This window comes from Lucilia sericata, unplaced genomic scaffold (assembly GCF_015586225.1).
Source record: "Lucilia sericata isolate MDLA Ls3-8-SP2 unplaced genomic scaffold, ASM1558622v1 Contig000357F_arrow, whole genome shotgun sequence".
Taxonomy (NCBI): Eukaryota; Metazoa; Arthropoda; class Insecta; order Diptera; family Calliphoridae; genus Lucilia; species Lucilia sericata.
In genome coordinates, this window is record NW_023994377.1 from 110,935 (window position 1) to 130,516 (window position 19,582).

At 32.7% G+C, this 19,582-nt stretch overlaps 4 protein-coding genes across 14 annotated transcripts; 2 read left to right on the top strand and 2 right to left on the bottom strand.

Moving 5' to 3' along the window:
• Nucleotides 1-1,538: 1,538 nt before the first annotated feature.
• On the bottom strand, nucleotides 1,539-4,223 carry LOC119604065 (putative riboflavin kinase). Its single transcript, XM_037956482.1, has 4 exons — nucleotides 4,062-4,223; nucleotides 3,640-3,962; nucleotides 3,415-3,566; nucleotides 1,539-2,039 (listed from the first exon to the last, which is right to left on the bottom strand). The coding sequence occupies exons 1-4, from the start codon at nucleotides 4,073-4,075 to the stop codon at nucleotides 1,767-1,769; spliced, it is 762 nt and encodes a 253-aa protein (XP_037812410.1). The 5' UTR covers nucleotides 4,076-4,223; the 3' UTR covers nucleotides 1,539-1,766.
• A 1,140-nt stretch (nucleotides 4,224-5,363) lies between these two features.
• Nucleotides 5,364-11,095, top strand: LOC119604053 (mothers against decapentaplegic homolog 4). Of its 7 annotated transcripts, none has more exons than XM_037956411.1 (10): nucleotides 5,364-5,853; nucleotides 5,963-6,519; nucleotides 6,587-6,852; nucleotides 8,017-8,389; nucleotides 8,497-8,775; nucleotides 8,898-9,437; nucleotides 9,504-9,747; nucleotides 9,818-9,986; nucleotides 10,058-10,184; nucleotides 10,249-10,815. In XM_037956411.1, the coding sequence occupies exons 2-10, from the start codon at nucleotides 6,393-6,395 to the stop codon at nucleotides 10,458-10,460; spliced, it is 2,337 nt and encodes a 778-aa protein (XP_037812339.1). In that variant the 5' UTR covers nucleotides 5,364-5,853; nucleotides 5,963-6,392; the 3' UTR covers nucleotides 10,461-10,815. The 7 variants fall into 7 exon arrangements, with proteins under 7 accessions (XP_037812339.1, XP_037812343.1, XP_037812341.1 ...); XM_037956415.1 differs by having other exon boundaries at nucleotides 8,901-9,437; XM_037956413.1 differs by having other exon boundaries at nucleotides 5,966-6,519.
• Nucleotides 11,096-11,316: 221 nt separating this feature from the next.
• On the bottom strand, nucleotides 11,317-12,255 carry LOC119604055 (N-acetyltransferase 9-like protein). The gene has a single exon (XM_037956425.1). The coding sequence runs from the start codon at nucleotides 11,978-11,980 to the stop codon at nucleotides 11,381-11,383; it is 600 nt and encodes a 199-aa protein (XP_037812353.1). The 5' UTR covers nucleotides 11,981-12,255; the 3' UTR covers nucleotides 11,317-11,380.
• A 268-nt stretch (nucleotides 12,256-12,523) lies between these two features.
• LOC119604054 (microprocessor complex subunit DGCR8) lies at nucleotides 12,524-18,964 on the top strand. 5 transcript variants are annotated; one of them, XM_037956421.1, is made up of 7 exons: nucleotides 12,524-12,802; nucleotides 13,040-13,380; nucleotides 15,743-15,928; nucleotides 16,006-16,148; nucleotides 16,215-17,180; nucleotides 17,979-18,239; nucleotides 18,322-18,964. In XM_037956421.1, exons 2-7 carry the CDS (start codon nucleotides 13,110-13,112, stop codon nucleotides 18,607-18,609), a joined length of 2,115 nt encoding a protein of 704 aa, XP_037812349.1. In that variant the 5' UTR covers nucleotides 12,524-12,802; nucleotides 13,040-13,109; the 3' UTR covers nucleotides 18,610-18,964. The 5 variants fall into 5 exon arrangements, with proteins under 5 accessions (XP_037812349.1, XP_037812350.1, XP_037812351.1 ...); XM_037956422.1 differs by having other exon boundaries at nucleotides 13,043-13,380; XM_037956423.1 differs by having other exon boundaries at nucleotides 13,056-13,380.
• Nucleotides 18,965-19,582: the final 618 nt, after the last annotated feature.

Genomic DNA, 19,582 nt, shown 5'->3' on the forward strand with positions numbered 1-19,582 from the left:
ATTACGAACTATTTCTCAAGTCCCGATATTTTGATAACTATTTTCATACAAAAAACATCTCTTATAACGAACTCTCTTATCACGAATCCTCGTACTTTTTCAGCCCCTCAAGTACAATTTCATAAAATTTTTCCTAGTTTCCTATAACAAACTTTCAAAAGTATGTGTTAAAATAAGAAACTATTTCGCTTTGTTTAAAAAAACAGTAATTTGTTCAAAATATGTATGTGAACAAATAAAATCAGTGATGTTTTTTTTATGAAGAATATGAAATAAATGTATAAATTCATATTAGTTTAATTGCGGAAAATGACACTGGATCTTCAATAACTTCACCCCTCTTAACGAACAAATTTAACTGGTCCCCCGCAGTTCGTTATAAATGGGTTTGACAGTAAAAAAAGAACAGTAAGTAAGTAAGTAGTAAGTAAGTAAGTAAGTAAGTAAGTAAGTAAGTAAGTAAGTAAGTAAGTAGTAGTAAGTAAGAAGTATGTAAGTAATAAGTAAGTACGTAAGTAAGTAAGTAAGTCAGTAGTACGTAGTAGTAGTAATTAAGTAGTCGTCCGTCGTTCAGTAAGTAGTCGTAGTAAGTCGTCGTACGTCCGTTCAGTCGATTAAGTAAGTCGTCCGTAGTCGTAAGTCGTCCGTCCGTCCGTCGTCGTCGTCCGTCGTCCGTCCGTCGTCCGTCCGTCCGTCGTCCGTCCGTTCCGTCCGTCCGTCCGTCCGTCCGTCCGTCCGTCCGTCCGTCCGTCCGTCCGTCCGTCCGTCCGTCGTCCGTCCGTCCGTCCTCCGTCGTCCGTCCGTCGTCCGTCCGTCGTCCGTCCGTCCGTCCGTCCGTCCGTCCGTCCGTCCGTCCGTCCGTCCGTCCGTCCGTCCGTCCGTCCGTCCGTCCGTCCGTCGTCCGTCCGTCCTTCCGTCCGTCCGTCCGTCCGTCCGTCCCGTCCGTCCCGTCCGTCCGTCCGTCCGTCGTCGTCCGTCCGTCCGTCCGTCCGTCCGTCCGTCCGTCCGTCCGTCCGTCCGTCCGTCCGTCCGTCCGTCGTCCGTCCTTCCGTCCGTCCGTCCGTCCGTCCGTCCGTCCGTCCGTCCGTCCGTCCGTCCGTCCGTCCGTCCGTCCTCCGTCCGTCCGTCCGTCCGTCCGTCCGTCCCGTCCGTCGTCCGTCGTCCGTACGTCCGTCCGTCCGTCCGTCCGTCCGTCCGTCCGTCCGTACGTCCGTCCGTCCGTCCGTCCGTCCGTCCGTCCGTCCGTCCGTACAGTAAGTAAGTCGTACGTAAGTCAGATCGATTCACGTAAGGCCGTAAGCCACATACAACACCGATTGGGAATCAGTGTCGTTCCCACGACAATCGGTTCTTCGCACCGGAACGACTCGGAGTTCAACGAACAACGACCAAGGATTGTCAACTCAGCCACACCGACTTTACACGTGTCGCTGCTACAACAACAACCGATTGGGAATTAGGAAAATGTATTGCTATTTTCGTATTCCTTGAGAACTGGTTAAAAAAATAACACAAGTAAATTAAACATGCAAATAAAATTTGTTTCACAAATATGTATTTATCTACAAATATATATGCACTATTTTTCCATTTACAATAGTATAATTGAATAAAAAAGAATAAAGTAAAATAGGTGTAAACGAGTTCTTAAGTACTAAAACAAATTTAAAATTAAATTAAACCAATTATTAATTATGAGGTAATATTATAAAAAAAAAATAAATTAAATAAAAATAAAAAAAAACATTACTACAACCACAAACACTCTATGTACTATTATTACTTTTACTAGTTGTATTATTTATATGATTGTCATTGTTTTGGTGATTATGTTCTAGGAAAAATTGATGACTTTCTAATTCTTTATAAACATCATTCGATTCGAGTACATCTTCAGCATGAGCTATGTCATTCTTAATGCAGGCAACTAAATCTTCTAGAGATTTAAAATTTTGTTCTGGCCTCAAGTAGCCGACAATGCAAACTTTAAGTAAACAGCCATATAAGTCACGATTAAATTCATGTAAAATGTGTGTTTCCTAAAAGAAGAAGTAGGCATTAGAGGAAATATTTTAATAAAGTAAAGATAATTTAAAAGTAAATATGGAATTTATTACAAAAATTCTTTATATTTAATACACTTTCATTTTACCACAAAGTATACATATATATACTTTGATATTTTACGATTAAAAACAGCTGAGTTTGTATTTACAAATATGCTGACAATATTTTAAAATTTATCTCTCTTAAAAGTCAAGGACAGGAACGAAAGAAAATAATCGCAACAGATAACATATCATGAGGAAACTGCTTTAATCTTAAAAGATAATGAACTTGCTCATTGGTTTAAAAAGTTGTGGTAGTAAAAGGTATTGATAATACAATTACTTGCACTATATAACTTATTTTCAATTTATTTATAGAAAAATATTTTATACCAATTCACAAAATTGCGAAGAAATAATAACTCTAACACGTAACTGTCAATCTGTAGAATCTATTAGAGAACATTTAATTAATAAACTGCTGACTTTAAATTATTAATTGGTTTTTTAAAATTTTCAATACAATTTTGTTACATTAAGAATTTCAAAATATTTTTGTCACATTTAAAGTAAGAACCATAACCTTCAAAATAATTTCACATTAATTTTGAATTTACGTCTTAGATAAAAGTTTACGTAAAAAAAACAATCGATCTTACTATATATTGCAATGTAAAAATTAATATTCCTGCAAAATGACACTTATGGAAATTAACAATATCAGTTGAATGTTGTCACGCTTTTAATTGATAAGATTGGTAACTCTTTATAAAATGTAATTTCCCGGCAGAGCAGAGTGTCTGTTCCGAATCAACTCTGGTTATAGCATTATTTACACTACCACTATTAATTACACTACCCTTCGACATAGAATAGACAATAGAAATATACACAGCCATATCTTACTACTGCTGGTTAATAAAACAACTTAGTAAAGTGTAGAAAGAACAAGTTTCAAGTGATTACCTTTTAGATTACTTGGGGACACTAAAATGACAATTGAGTCAATTTATGTATTATAAAGAATACATTATGTCAAATGTCCCAAAAATTAAAAAATTTCTTCAACTAATTAGTTAGAAATTTAAGGAAAAACTTTACATCGAAAAGCGATACATAGACTGCTTATAGTACCGCTGGGTAATAGACTTACAACCACACATTTACATACGATATGATAAACACGACATAAGGGGGAAGAATGATTGTATCTATTAAATTGAAAACAAACAAATAAGTATATTTTCATCAATAAATTCTTGAGTGTCATATTGAGTTTGCATGTACGTGAATCTGCCAAATCATTTAATTATACATTTCATGCTAAAACAACATGTATATACATACGTAATATTTTACTACTTACTATACTTTTTTCTTTATTATCATAAAAAGGATTCCAACCAATGCTCATGACCATTTTATAAACAGGTCCATTGTCAACATTGGCCCAGCCAAAATAAACACCAGGCTTAAAACAGTCTGGCAGAGATTTAACCACCTCCAGGGGATAATTAGCTGTAAATAATATTTATAATATTACATAAATTGACATTAAGTTTTATTAACAAAAAATCCTTGTAAAACTAACCTGTTGGTATGCCCAACTCTTTGGAACCACGACCAAATCCGGCAACAATTTCACCACAAGTAAAAAATGGCAAATAATTTAACATTTTCTTAGAGCCACTACTTAACTGTGACGACACGCGTCTGCTGATGATGCAAAATGTTTTGTTAATTAATGTTATCTCTGGCAAACTGTAATCAAAAGTCCACACAGTTCTATGACAAAATTTACGTTGATAACCACCAATTGCTATTGTTGTTGGCTTTAGACAAGAGCGCGTTAAATTATTGTGTACGTTATTTAATAATGCAAATGATAAACTAACTCGCCGTATGCTTTGTAAACTGTATTAATAAAAAGAAAGCAAAATTTATACTTGTAGAAATGGTTATGGCACACAAAATCAATTAAATTCATATGTTATCAATTTTCCCCAACTATACCTTTTAGCAAACATTTATACACATTTGATTATGAACAAATTTTATTAAAAATTTCTAGAAATAACATTTCCTTTAAAATATTTTAAATTGTTTTAAGTTTTTTTTTTTTGAGTAGTTTTGTAAGTTTATTTTTATTAGCTTATTTATGACGTCACAACTGTCAAAAACATATGGTGTACTAATTTAGTGTTGTAAAACACCACATAATAAAAATAACAGTCCTGATAACTTAACAACACTGAATGTATTCTATTTTTGTCGAAAATTCGAAGTCATGTACAATTTTGTTCAAAAAGAGGCGGTAAGTCGATATAAACCATAATTAAAATCAGATTTTTAATGCTACAGATGGAAATAGTTATTATTAAAAATTTACATAATATCAAAATTAGTCTAAACTCCAAAACAAAAGATATCAACTTAATAATGCTTCTATTTTACTGCAAACCTTTTAAAAGTAAATGTTTTTTTCATTTTAAATAAGTTTCTCAAAAAAGTAAATATGTCTACCAAATTTTATGACAATCGAAGCATAATTCACCTGAAAATCATATGAGATCTTCTTCTGAAAGTGACTAAAGCGACATGGCCACACATCAAATTTGTTGACTCAAACGGTAAGTATATATGCGGTGTGAGTTTTTTTACGTACACAATTTTTTACGTACACGTTTGTCAACCAATTTGATGTGTCGCCAAGGCGCTTAAAGCTGGAGGTCCACACCACGCGTTATACGCTTTTTCTCGCATTCTATGCGTCTGTCAAAAAAGTAGAATCAATGTATTTGTATGCTACAAGTTACAAGCACAAAAGCGTAGGATGCCTTGACGCGTAGAATTCCTACTTTTATAAGCGTCACAGAAGGCGCACGAACATGTCAGCTGATTTTGACATTTTATATTATTTATTTAATGTTTATTTATTAAAACGCGTAGAACGCGAAGTAGGTATGAAAAGCGCATAATACTTTGACGCGTATGTGGACCTCCGGCTTAAACATACACAAAAATGGCTTTCAAATGTAATAATGGAAAACGATACCACAGGGTATACAGAGGCGTCACGAGCAAAAAACTATTTCCCTCTCTTTCGCACAAAACGATTTTAATGTTTTTTTTAGCTGTATTTTATATATCTCTTCTCACCAAACAATTTCAAAATCAAACAAAAGCTGATTTTAGACTTTTTTAAATGTCAAAAGTGACACCTCTGTATACTTTGTGACGATACATTGAAAATTTTAAAATCAAAGCTGAAGATTTTGCCGGCTTACTGCCGTCTTTAAGTCGCCGCCGAATTTTTGGGTGTCTGACGACGTTAATAGTTGTCGGCGCAGGTCTTTGGCCGCTTGTTGTAAAAAAATTGTGCAAAATTATTATAAAAATTCTAGTTTAATTAAATAAAAAGTAATTTCCTTAAAGGTTTCCTTAACTACTTTACGTAAAGCATAGAATTTACTTGTATTTTTACCATAAAATAAAGTTAAAAAGTGTTTTAAATTAAACCTGTTAGGAGGAAGAGGTGAAAAGAAATTTATACCAATTGGATTTTTTTTATACCATATATGATGAAGCCCCAAAGAATTTTCAGGAAATTGTGAAATCTATTGGAATTGTTTAACAAATTGTGTAAAAATGTGCATAAAATTTAAGGAAAATTGTTTGAAAATGCAGGAAAATGCCACAAGCTGCGTTAATTTGTGCATAAAAATAGATTTTTGCGAGATTGTGTAAAACAAAGAAAATCCTATCAAAGTATAAGTGCGAAAAAGAGCGGCATATAATAATTTGTGTATGTGTAAAAAAAGTTTTTTCCATTTCTTTCTATGCTTCAGATTCTTGACTAATCTTTGTCTATTTTGTTTTTTCTTTCAACACTAAACAAATAATAACAACAACAGCAGCAGCAGCATAATAACAACAAAGCATAAATAAAACGGAAAATTAAAAAAAGAAAAATCCAATTGTAAAGCGAAAATAATTAAGAAATAACAAATTGTAAAATTCCTTTTTCTTGTTTGAGACTGACATCAACAAACTTTGGAAATTGTGTGTATGAGTGTGTGTGTGGAATTGTGAAAAGTGTGGAGAGGGTTTGACAAGTTTTTGTTTTGTTCTGTTATTCGCGTGTTTAATTTTTTATTTAATAATTGGTGAAAAAGACTTGGCAGAAAGGAAATTAGTGTAAACATTGTATTGTTTTTATTAAAAGAGTAAGAAAACAAGATCACTTTGTGGGCTTCGACGGGCTACAGTTATTGTGACGGCGACAATACAAACGCCGGCAAAGTGGATAGCCGTGGTGGCCTAGGGCCCCAGGACTACGCAGGCATGGTGGGTATGCCTGGTAGTAGTGCTGGTGGCGTTACAAATGGTGGCCCAGGTGTTGGAGTGTCTCCCGTAGGTCCAGGTGGTGTGGGACCGGGGCATATGTATGCCGCCGTGGGTCCTCAAGATAGTAAGTGATGTTGTGTGCTTGATTTAAAACATCTGGGCGAACAGTTTAATTTTTTTATCTTTTTTAGTACGTGATATTGTACAAATGCCCCCGCCGCCACCCTCTAATGCACCCACATCAGCAGATGCTTGTCTTAGTATTGTCCATTCATTGATGTGTCATCGTCAGGGCGGTGAAAGTGAAGGCTTTGCCAAGCGTGCCATTGAGTCATTGGTGAAAAAGCTAAAAGAAAAACGCGATGAATTAGATTCCCTTATCACTGCCATTACCACAAATGGGGCCCATCCTAGTAAATGTGTTACCATACAGCGAACATTAGATGGACGTCTACAGGTGAGAGAGAGTGCAGTATATTGACTCAATCAATCATTTAAAGCATTTCCGTTTGTAGTATTTTAATTCTAAATACTATTTATTTTACGTTTTCTTATCATCTGTACATATGCGTGCATATCGTATTGCACGATCATTTTGTCTAGACAAAAATATTCTACAAATAAAAATAAGTGAGAAATTATAAACGATCATGTTCGACTATATGATACTGTATACTGTTAAGTAGTAGTTTTTTCGGAGCTGGATCTTTATTTTGTAATGTAATGATTTCAGTAAATGAGATTTTAAGGAAGCTATGGGCAATCAATAATTCTCAGGCAATTGATGAAGGAGTAAAAATCTACTTATATATTACAAACATCAACACAAATCTATTATTTCCTTCCAATAGAGGGGTAGAGTATACATTTATGTCTAGAATTTCCATTCAATGTTTTACAGGAGATTTTAAGGGGAATTATTACGTTTCTGTTTTTTTATCCATGGAATATGTAGTAAATTAATTAGTATCATTTAGGGGCTAAACTAATATTAGTCAATAGACTACGGATTTATTTAGTCTAAGGATTAGTCTATGGAGAGTATATGGAGTGATGTATTGACTTTTTTATGAACAAGGAATAGTCTATGGATTCATTTGCTAATCACCATATGTATTATACTTAGTGTACTGACTAATTTATACACTAGTCTACCAACTACTCTATATACTACTTAACAAACGTTTAACATTTTAAAATACACTTTTTCTTAGGGAACCTGTGATAGATATAATTCGATGTCAAAAAGTACAATAGCACTGAATTTTCCATCCCCGCTGTAAATAATTTTTCGAAAAGAATGTTTTATTAAAAGTAGCAAACATTATTTATAATTTTTCCAATTGTTTGTTTATTTAATGTCGGTACTTTTTTACTGCATATGTTTATGTTTATGCTGATCACGTTCGGTTAGCATTCTTTGAATGCGTGTGTAATGCCTACTTAAGGGCACTATTTAAATGCATATTTAATTTGTACTTCCTTTAACAGGCTTTTAATTTTGTTTTTCTCAAAATTTTAAAATTCCTTGTAATTTTTCTAAAATTTTCGAAGATCCTAATATTAACCATAAATGAGCTCACATAAAGTTGGTTAATCCATTATTTTTTAACAATTTTAGGTTGCTGGTCGCAAGGGCTTCCCGCATGTTATATATGCTCGTATATGGCGTTGGCCGGATTTGCATAAAAATGAATTGAAACATGTTAAATATTGTGCATTCGCTTTTGATCTCAAATGTGATTCAGTTTGTGTTAATCCTTATCATTATGAGCGTGTTGTATCGCCGGGAATTGATTTATCTGGTCTTAGTTTACAATCGGGACCAAGTCGTCTCGTTAAAGATGAATACTCAGCTGGACCATTGGTGGGTGGCATGGATATAGATGGCAATGATATTGGCACAATACAGCATCATCCCTCACAAATGGTGGGACCACCAGGTGGCGGTTATGGTTATCCACCAGGACCAGGTGCGTCAATTTTTTCTAATGGTATTTACATTTAGCTTTTTATCGAGTTTTTTTCTTTAGTTCTGTTATTTTGTTAAATTTTTGTTTTGATTTTTATTTATGTTGTTTTTATTATGATAATGATTTAGTTACTGATCCAAATCACATGAATGCTGCTGCTATGTACGCTGCTGCTGCTGTGGCCGGGCGTGCGATACCAAAAATTGAACCAAATGAAGGCGGTGGTGGAGTACGTAATTCCTGGATGGTGCCACCACCGCCGCGACTTCAGCCACCACAGGCTTTACAGCAGTCTACACAGCAATCCCAACCTCCCGGTTCGCAGCAGCAACAACAAACCGCAACTCAACAACAACAGCAGCAGCAGCAACAACAACATACTGCACAAACTCAACAACATTCGCTTTGTAAGGCAGATTTTTGTTTTTATTTTCTTTAAAAGTTTCGTTTTACATTAATTTTTTGATAATTTTACAACTTTCAAAGAATATTCTTATTTATACAATTGTTTTCTTAACTTTATTTGAAGCAGTGGGTCATGCTATGCAAATGGCGGGATCCATGAACCCAGGTGCTGTTATGGCGCCACCACAACCTCAGAATCCTCAAGGCAATGGTCATGGTGGTCCACCACATGGTCATGGTCCAACGAATTCTCCCAACGATCCTACTGGTCTAGGTATGCAACAGCCTCCACAGTCTGGTCCTCAAAGCGGGGCCCCCAACGGAGGACAACAGGATGGCTACTACAATTCACCTACAACTTCACAAATACCCAATGTAGCGGAAGCCAAATTTAATGCTGCCCTCAACAGTGGCGGCGGCCAGCAACCCATCTCCCCTCATATGCAACAAAACGGTTATGTCTCTGGACAACCGCCCGGTCAACCAAATTATGGCCAACAAGTGTCTGGTAATAGTGCTCAAAATGCTAATCAATCGAATGCTCCGGGTGGAGTACCAGGTAATAATGCACCAGCCGCTGGTACTTGGACAGGATCAAGTACTTTAACCTACACACAGGCCATGCAACCGCCAGATCCCAGAACGTTACTACCAGGAGGCTACTGTAAGTAATACTCTTCCTCTTAGATTTCATTCTTGACAAGTGTTATTTTCCCCTCTTTTCGGACAGGGAACAATATAAACGTTATGCCACCCCAAGAACCACCACGTTTATTGTCACGTCAACCTCCTCCCGAATACTGGTGTTCCATTGCTTATTTCGAATTAGACACTCAAGTGGGTGAAACGTTTAAAGTACCCTCTGCCAAACCAAATGTTAAAGTTGATGGTTATGTGGATCCCTCCGGTGATAGTCGCTTTTGTTTGGGTGCACTCAGTAATGTGCATCGTCAGGAGCAATCGGAAAGGGCAAGGTAAATGTAAAAACAGTAGGAAGTTTTCAATATTTCTGACTGAAACTTGTTTCTCTCTTTTTCTAATTAGACTACACATTGGTAAGGGTGTCCAATTAGATTTACGTGGCGAAGGTGATGTTTGGTTACGTTGTCTTAGCGATAATTCTGTATTTGTACAAAGTTACTATTTAGATCGTGAGGCTGGTCGTACACCTGGTGATGCTGTACATAAAATATATCCTGCTGCCTGTATAAAGGTGATTATTAAAACAATTTGGTGAAGATAACTTCTAAATGAATACTAATTATTTCAATTGTTTGTTGTTAGGTATTTGATTTGCGACAATGTCATCAGCAAATGCACTCACTAGCTAGTAATGCTCAGGCAGCTGCTGCCGCTCAAGCAGCCGCTGTTGCCGGTCTACCAAGTTCGCAATTGGGAGCACCACCAAGAAGTTAGTATTTTTACGCGTAAAACTTACAACTTAAATAAATATGTATTTTTATATAATATTTTAGATATTTCTGCGGCCGCTGGCATAGGTGTCGATGATTTAAGACGTTTATGCATTTTACGTTTAAGTTTTGTTAAGGGTTGGGGACCTGATTATCCACGACAATCGATCAAAGAAACACCTTGTTGGATTGAGGTACATTTGCATCGTGCTCTACAATTATTGGATGAAGTTTTGCATGCAATGCCCATAGACGGCCCTCGTGCTCTTGCTTAGAATTTAAGTACTAAAAAAGGAACTAAATCTAATGTCTAGTAATAAACAAAAACAAAAGAGATTCTTCTTTTCGAATGTTGTTGTTTTAACTTGCAATTTGAAAGGAAATGATTTGCGATTCTTTAAAAACGTAGAAAATATATAAGTTTCAGTTTTTTTAATCAAAAATTACATACGTACATACTTAGATACATAACTCAAAACATACATGCAAACATAACATAATAATACATATATTATATATTTTTTTTATTTAATTATTGTTTAATTTTAGTTTATTATTTTTAAAATAATGCCTTTGATTAATGCTTTAAAAAAGTGTAAACTTAAACAACAAAAAAGTTTAAATTTATAATTAAAAACAAAAACAAAAAACCCCAAAATATGATTCTTTTTTATTTTTTATTAAAATAAAAGTAAAAAAGACAACAATACACAAGTTGCTATTAAACAAATTTTGTAAAAATTTAAAAAAAGTTTTGTATACATGTTTTTTATTTAACTTTCATTAAATTATTATTTAATTTTTGTTAGAAAAAAACTATTTAACGAATTTTTAACAATAAATTAACTTGTTTATTTCTATTTTTTCAATTGGATTTAAACCAAATACAAGTATTTGAATATATAACAATATAAACAAAAGGCTTTTATTAATACGGAAGGGGTCACTAGATGGGTTAATCGATTTAAAATTGTTACAACATTTCTTTTTAGGAAACTTATTTTCTGATACAATGTCCCTCGTCCAGAATAATCAGAAAGTAGGAACTACAATGAACTAATTCTCACAAAACTTTAAAAACTAATGTTTTAACAAAACTTATTTTACCGTTAACAAAGCAATATATAAGTATTTTCCATACATCGTCTGTGTTTTTTATTAAATGATAATAAACAGTAAATCACGTTATTTAATATTAACTTAAATAATCTTCTATTTCCAATTTTACTTGATCATCTAACCATTCTATCCATTCGGACGTTACCAATCTTTCTAGGGTTACCTCGCGGAAAACTTCTACTCTACGCACTTCTTTAAATTGCATTTTTTCAAACATTCTAATGGATTTTTCATTGTCCATGCCAATTTTCGCTTCAAATTTATCGATGGCCAAATTTTGTTGAGCATATTTCATCATTAACAACATAGATTCCCAACCGTAACCTTTTCCCCGTACCCTTGCTTCGGCTATCATTATTTCAGCTTCGGCTACTTTTTCATTGGAGTCTGGATCTATGGTTAGAAATAGATTGGTATCGCCTACCAAAGATTCAATTTCATATCCGGTTTTATCGTATGTATCACGGCAGAGTATGAGAAATGTACATTTGTCTTCATCTTCACGCCATGAACGTTGCATATCATATTCTTCCTGCAGTGTTAGGGGCTCGGAAGCTGTTAGTTCTTGCAATTCTTTCGATTGCATCCAGGTGTGGTATTTGGGTACATGTTTGGCTTCGTAAGGTACCAGGATGACACGTTTTCCCAGGATTTTGATTTTTTCATTCAATCTCATGGTGACTACAATAGCAACGTTGCTGTTGTTGTTGTTTATAAAAATGTAAACAAACCAGTACAGCTGTTCGGCCAGTTTTTGTTTGTGCTCAATATGTCACCATTCAATAAAAATGGTGATATTTAATATTTCAAACAATTTAAAAGCTTATTTTTATCACTTTTTTATAACTTGTGACTTTTTTTTAATAATATGTAAATATAAATTAATTAAATATATCTCTAAATTTTTTACTAAAAAACTAGTATGGCAGCGCTAAAAACAAAAATAGTATTAAATTCTCCTTGTTGGTGGTGTTGTGCACTGAACATACTCCAAGTATAAGTGTGGCTTACTAACTTGCTTTAATATAAAGAATTTACATTATTTTAATAATATCCATTGTGTTATTTAATTTTTATTAAAATGTACTTGTTATATTAATTAGTTCCTTATTTTTGAATTTTATTAAATGACTGTAAAAATGTTGACAATTAATGTATTTACAAACTTCAGATACAATTAAAATGTATATTTTCTTGTTAACATATTGACAACACTTAGCATTTGGCAAAAACCAAAAATAATTGAACATTTTTGCGTACGGCAGCAACAATTCTTTTTGGCTATTAAGTGATTCTTTAAGTTTTGCAAATAAATTAAATAAACATAATATACTTATGAAATCTGTATAGCGAAAAAAGTGAAGTACTTTTGCAATAGGTTTTATGTCGATTTTATCTAAACAAAATATTATAAGATATCAAAAACCATTGTGAAAGTGGCTTCGTCTCAAAGAAAAAACCTGCACAAAAATCAATAAGACTCGCCAGGAAAACTAAAGTAATTAAAATTAGTAAAATAATTAAGTAATTAATTTGTATGTATATACAACATAAAGTGTTTTAACAAAAAAGAAAAATGTCAAAGGGTGCTCGAACATAATCAATTTGATTTAATCCATTTTTATGCTTTTGCATTTATCCGAAAAGCATTCAAGGAAAACAAACTAAGTTGGATTTAATCATAATTGGCTATAAAAACGAGTTATCCCATAAGCTACGTAATTTTAATTTATAGTAGTAAATACAAATAGAGAAAAAAAGAAACTGTTAGTTTTTAAGTTATTCTGGAAATTAATACTAAAATAATGGATGCCCCGGAAGCAAACAATAAGAAACAAGCGGCTAGCTCTGATATGGTCGGACCGGAGAGTAAGAAAATCAAATTACAAACATCACCATCTTCAGCAATGGATGATCATGCCAAAGCCATGAAAGTGGCGGGTTTTTCTCTGAGTGCCATTGAAGAAATGCGCAATCGTGCTGACGACGATAGCAATAGTCAAAGTTTGGATCAACAATTGCGTCATTTTCAAGTTCTCGATGAAGTTGGCTCTAATTCGGACGATGAGGAAGAGTGTAAGTTGTATTAAATGTTTTCAAATTAAAGATTAAGTGGCATGTTGATTAGAAATAATTATAATATTGGGTAACTACTTACCATGCAAGGAGTTTAGCAGATTATTTATCTAGAGGGCTTAAATATATATGCTAGGTTATCTATAATGTGCAAGTAAAACTGTAGTCTTGACTAATGGCTGCTGTATAGTCAAGACAATAGGCTGTTTTATTGGCTTGATTATAGACTATTCTATAGTCCCGAGTGTAGAGTAATAGTCACGAATATAGAGTAATCTACATTCTCGAATATAGATTTTTCTATAGCCTCGACTGTTATAGACTGTAGTCTGTCTCTCTAGTCTCTAGACTGTTCTATAGATTGTTTAATAGTCACGAATATAGACTTTTCTACAGTCTCGACTATAGACTGTTATACAGTCTCGACTATAGACAGTTCTGTAGCCTCGACTATAGACAGTTCTATAGCCTCGACTATAGGCAGTTCTATAATCTCGACTATAGACTTTTCTAATGATGTTCTATAGTCTTCACTATAGATAGTTCTATAAAGTAGAGAATAGTTTATAGACTTTTATATAGTCTTGATTATAGACTTTACCATAGTCTGGACTATAGCATTATCAATATTCTCCAATTACCATTTTAACACCAAAGATTACTATCGCAGTGAATTTATACAAGAAGTTGGTGTGAATCCCTCTGTATTCGATAATTAGAACTTGTAGACTCTTTAAAACTTCTCATTACAAATGCTTTTTAAAATCTAAATGCTTTTAATTGTTTGTGTTTAACTTTTTCCGTTGTTACGAATAATTTTGTTTTTGTTAATATTTTTACATTTTATCGTTTCTATAAATCTTGAGAAATCAAATCTAAATTTCTTATCGTTATATCAACATGCCTGCATTCATTTGTTATATATAAACACACAAACTCAAATAAATTCACAATTGTGTTTTTTTTGTTAACAATAATAAGATAAGAAATTAACTAAAGAGGCTGTATCTTTTTTAGCTGGTTGTGTAAAAACATTTTAGCAAATGAAGTAAATTTCAGTTAAAGGTGTGATTTCTAAAGATTAAGATCGTGTAACGAATTTCGTTAGATATGTAGTTTAAAAATTAAGACAAATGCGTAAATCTAAACTCTCTTTTTTACAAAAGTGCATGACAAAATTATAATTAATTAAACAATTTATTTAAGTAAAAAATTTATTTAAAATGCGTATGTTACCCATATTGCGTATGGACATAAGCGAACCATTTTATCATTATAAAACAGGTGAATATTTGGGTATAATTGTGTGATAAACATTGGGGACTTTTAAGATAAAAATATTAAAAAAAAGTTTTGAAGAGTTTTAAATGAAATTTCTGCGTAATGTTTAAAAAACTTGTTATTGCTTAAGACCCTGGTCCTCTAATTGAGAACGAAATGTTATTATTATTTGTTGCTGAAATTTTATTTGTAGTTTTTAACAAAAATAAAACATTTTTAGTGTTTTCAAACTTAAATACGAGATTTTCGAGATTTAAAGATTATTTTAACAGTTTTAAAATGATTTCGAACATAAGTTCGAATTTTCGAAAACACTCTAAACGCGTATAAAAATACCTTACAATTTATGAGTATCAGAAAATTAGAAATAGGTAAAATTAAAAAATTTTTCGAACACAAGTTCGAATCTTCGAAAATATCTTAAAATACTTATATTATGAAACAAAATTGTAAAACTTTGAAATTTTTAATTTCGAAAATGAAAAATATCAGAAATTGAACACAAATACATATAGATAAAATTTTGTCTTTATAAATTCTCATAATTTGGAGATTATTTTAAACGCTAAAAAAATTTTCGAACATAAGTTCGAATTTTCAAAAATACCCTAAAAAGCTAATAATATGAAAAAATCTCGAATATATTTTACAATTTATGGAAATTTTAAATTTTTTGTAAAATTATGAATTTGAAAATTGCAAAATAATAAAAATTTTTCGAATATAAGTTCGAATTTTTGAAAATATCCTAAGAAGTTTTTATGTATTATCAAAAAAACATGGAAAATACTTTAAAATTAATAAAAATTTTGAGATTTATGGGAAAATTTTTAATTTCGAATTTTATAAATAATATTTTAACATTTTTAATTTTTTATAATTTAATTTCAAAGTTTTGAACACTTCAAGCAAAAATCTTTTTTATCTTTTTCAATGCAACTATTCAAATATTTATCCTTATGCAATTATATACACATCTTCTAAACATATTTATCAGCTTACAAAAAGATAAGATTTCGAGAAATGAATTATTTAAAATAAACCACCACTAATATTTTAACAAAACTAAATAAAAATTTAGATAATGGCAGTGAAATTGGCGATGACAATGGTCAACAGAATGGCGAGGATGATGGTGGAGATGAATCATCAGAATTGGATTTAGATGATGAAGAAATTGAACATTTGCTAGATGAAAATTTACCAGACGATTTAAAGGGTTCCAAGAAACCTAAATATGAAGAACGTTTTAAAACTGTCTTAGAAGGTAGGTAAAACATAAATGAACTCAATACATAAAAAACATCTAAGGAGTTTTTAACATTTAACTTTTCCTATAACAAGAAAAACGTATAAATCATTTTGAAGTACTGCCAGAAGGTTGGGTACAAGTCACACACAACAGTGGCATGCCTTTGTACTTACATAAAAAGACTAGGGTTATAACCACAGCTAGGCCATATTTTTTGGGTACCGGAAGTGCCAGGGTAAATTGTGATATACATTTTAACATTTCTTTTTTTAATAGCATGATTTTATTTTAAATAAAAAAGAAACATGCCATACCAGTGGGTTCTATACCCTGTCTTAACTATCGGCGAGCTTTAGATGAGGAAACAGAAGCTGAAAAAAGAAAAGCAGAAAATGCTGAAAAAGAAGCAAATCAAACAGAAGTTACATCTACAGAAGTGACAACTACTTCATCCACTACAGCAGGTACTACTAACTCAGCGCCAGCACGTTGCCCTTTTGGTTTTACTGCAAATAATAACGCTAGCTCTAACACACAAACACCAGCAGCCACTTCTTCATCAGAAACTTCTACAAATACTCTATCAGAAAAAAATGGTAATAAAGAAAATTCCACTGATACCACCACCACCACCACCACAACCCAAGACAGCTCAACCAATCCTCTTGACAAAGATAAATTACGTAGTTTAGTACCAGCTGCCAAAATTGTCACGGTCAATGAGAACATACAAAAAGAATCTCTTACACCCGACCAATTTAATCAATATTGCAAAAAACTCTTCAAATTTCGCGTTATACGCGTTTTACGTTTTCGTTCCTGGAATGCTAGACGTAAATTTACTAAAAATCGCAAAAATCTTAAAAATATCCAAAGACCCACTTTACCCGATGGTACAAAACTCATTAAGTTTCCTGTTCTAGTACCTGGTGATGGTAAATCAAATCCTCGCGCTCGTCGCGAATGGATTATGAATCCAAGTGGTAAAAGTTATGTTTGTATTTTGCACGAATATGTACAGCATGCTTTGAAGAAGCAACCCACTTATGAGTTTAAAGAATTGGAAAATGCTGCCACACCATATGCTGCCACTGTTTCAATAAATGATTTAAAATATGGTACTGGTTATGGTACTAGCAAACGACAGGCTAAGTCCGAGGCAGCCAGAGAAACACTTGAAATTCTAATACCCGAAATGAAGGATAAAATAACCGGTGTGAAACAGGATAAAAGTGCGGTGGCGAAAAGTAATCAAAAAGATTTATCGGTAAGTGAAATGAATATATTAAGTAAGACGTTATTGACAGAAACCAGCGTTAGAATTAGACTAGACTAGACAGCATCAATAGACCAGACCATAGATTAGACCATAAACTTGTCCGTAGTTAGTCCATAGACTATTCCTTGGAATAGTCAATAGACTAGTGAATAGTCAGTAGTTAATAGACTAGTTCATAGACTAGTCAATAGACTAATGCATAGACTGCACCATGGAATAGTCAAGTGACCGATTTATAGACTTATCCACAGACTAGTTAATAAACTATTTAAAAAACTAGTTCACAGAATAATCCGTAGATTAGTGACTATACTAGTCAAACAACTAGTACATAAGCTAATCTATAGACTAGTACTTATACTAATCTATAGTCAGACTAATCAATAGACTAGTCCCTAGATTAGTCAATAATCAAGTCTGTAGTCTAATGCATTGACTAGTTCATAGACTGAACCATGGACTAGTCAAGTTAATAAAATAGTCAAAAGACTAGTTCACAGACTAAACCATAGACTAGTACATAAACGAATCAATAGACAGGTCTATATAATAATCTTTAGTTCAGTAAATAGACTAGTCAATGGACTAGTACATAGACTACTCCATAGACAAGTGCACAGACTGATCTATAGACCCACTAATCAATAGACTAGTCCATAGATTAGTCAATAATCTAGACTATAGCCTAATGCATAGACTAGTTCGTAGACTGGACCATGGACTAGTCAAGAGACGGATTTTACCTGTAATATGATAAGTAACCAGTTGTTTAATCTTTTTTTGCAGGTCTTCGATGACATACGAATAGAAGATCCTCGCGTTACGGAGTTTTGTAATAAAACCACAGAACCTTCTCCGCATGCCATACTCTTGACCTGTTTGCAACGAAACTTTGGTTTAGGCGAAGATGTGCAAATAAATTATGAAATAAATCGTACTCACAACAAAAAGAATGAATTCACCATGACTGTGGGTAAACACACCGCAAAGGTTTTGTGTAAAAATAAACGTGAAGGTAAACAGCTAGCCTCCCAAGCCATACTACAGGTAAATTAACTATACACAATGCTAAACAAAAAATGTGTATACATATCTTTTTTCCACCAATTTATTTTGAACATCTTTCTAGATTTTACATCCACACATTAAAACTTGGGGTTCTCTGTTACGCCTGTATGGCAATAATTCCATTAAAACGTTTAAAGAAAAGAAACAAGAGGAACAAGAAATTACCGTTTTACAAAGTAAAGCTGCCATTAATCAACCAAATCATGCCATATTGGAGAAATTACGCAGTGAAATGTTGAAATTAAGTGAAAAGAACAAATCGGTACAGAGTAAAGGAACATTTATACCACCAAGTGATGTTGATTTACCCTCATCGTCTGGTTCAAATCTAAATAACGTTGAACTCTAGAAGCAAACAATGACACAAATGACACTATAGTTTACTATACCTATAATAAAAATCAATTGTCGAGAAGACTAAGCCATTACAAGAAATTATTAAAGAAAATCCTAATACCCTTTCATTAGTATAAACATTTTATTATGATAATGTGCTTAATGAACAACAACAATAAATTGTGATCACTATTAAATTTACACACATATTATTGTTAAACAATTTTATTTTATTTCTTTTGTTTTCAAAATATTTTATGGAAAACATTTTTTAGCTATTCCAAACTACTCTGTAATATTTATAACAATGTAGTACATAATTTACTTAAATGATTACATAAAAATATAAAATAAATTTTTGACAGATGTTATTAAAATATTCTTTTATTTATTTGGTGCGATTTAAGATAAAAATGTTAGAAATTGTGCTTTTGTTGAAACTATTTCTCAAATAGAATAAGTAGTCAATACACAACAGAGTAGTTAATAGACTAATCAATAGATTAGACTATAGAGTAATTCATAGAATAGTTCATATATTGGACCATAGACTAGTCGATAAACTAGTCAGAAGAATAGTCAAGAGATTAAACAATATACTAGTCAACAGACTAACTTATAACTAGTGCATAGATTGGACCATAGCAATAAACTAATCTATCAAAAACCGAATTTATATACCAGTCCATAGACTAAAAATATATTAATCCATAGATTAGACTATATAGTAATCCTTAGTCCATAGATTGGACCATAGAGTAGTTAAACCAGTCCATAGCTTCGGATTATGTTCCCATATATTGCAAGTTTTACCATAATTCGTTGAGGTGAAACATCGCTAAATGAAAATTCACCACACACTTTGAAGTGGTTTAGCGATGCCAATCCTGATTATATTAAACATCTGGGATTCAAATTTTAAGATTTTAAAGAAATCATTGAAAATGTTTAATTTATTTAGAAAGATTCAATATGCTGAATATTTG

What these genes read in the sequence shown, in the direction of transcription:
- LOC119604054 (XM_037956420.1), top strand. Translation starts at nt 13,110, where the DNA reads ATGGATGCCCCGGAAGCAAACAATAAGAAACAAGCGGCTAGCTCTGAT. An exon ending in TTTTAAAACTGTCTTAGAAG is followed by an intron (nt 15,929 to 16,005) that starts GTAGGTAAAACA and finishes TCCTATAACAAG; the next exon opens with AAAAACGTATAAATCATTTT. An exon ending in GTAATCAAAAAGATTTATCG is followed by an intron (nt 17,181 to 17,978) that starts GTAAGTGAAATG and finishes CTTTTTTTGCAG; the next exon opens with GTCTTCGATGACATACGAAT.
- LOC119604053 (XM_037956411.1), top strand. Translation starts at nt 6,393, where the DNA reads ATGGTGGGTATGCCTGGTAGTAGTGCTGGTGGCGTTACAAATGGTGGC. An exon ending in TGCGTCAATTTTTTCTAATG is followed by an intron (nt 8,390 to 8,496) that starts GTATTTACATTT and finishes ATAATGATTTAG; the next exon opens with TTACTGATCCAAATCACATG. An exon ending in ATTGGGAGCACCACCAAGAA is followed by an intron (nt 10,185 to 10,248) that starts GTTAGTATTTTT and finishes ATAATATTTTAG; the next exon opens with ATATTTCTGCGGCCGCTGGC.
- LOC119604055 (XM_037956425.1), bottom strand. Translation starts at nt 11,980, where the DNA reads ATGAGATTGAATGAAAAAATCAAAATCCTGGGAAAACGTGTCATCCTG.
- LOC119604065 (XM_037956482.1), bottom strand. An exon ending in AGAGTTGGGCATACCAACAG is followed by an intron (nt 3,567 to 3,639) that starts GTTAGTTTTACA and finishes TATTATTTACAG; the next exon opens with CTAATTATCCCCTGGAGGTG. An exon ending in ATAATAAAGAAAAAAGTATA is followed by an intron (nt 2,040 to 3,414) that starts GTAAGTAGTAAA and finishes TTCTTCTTTTAG; the next exon opens with GAAACACACATTTTACATGA.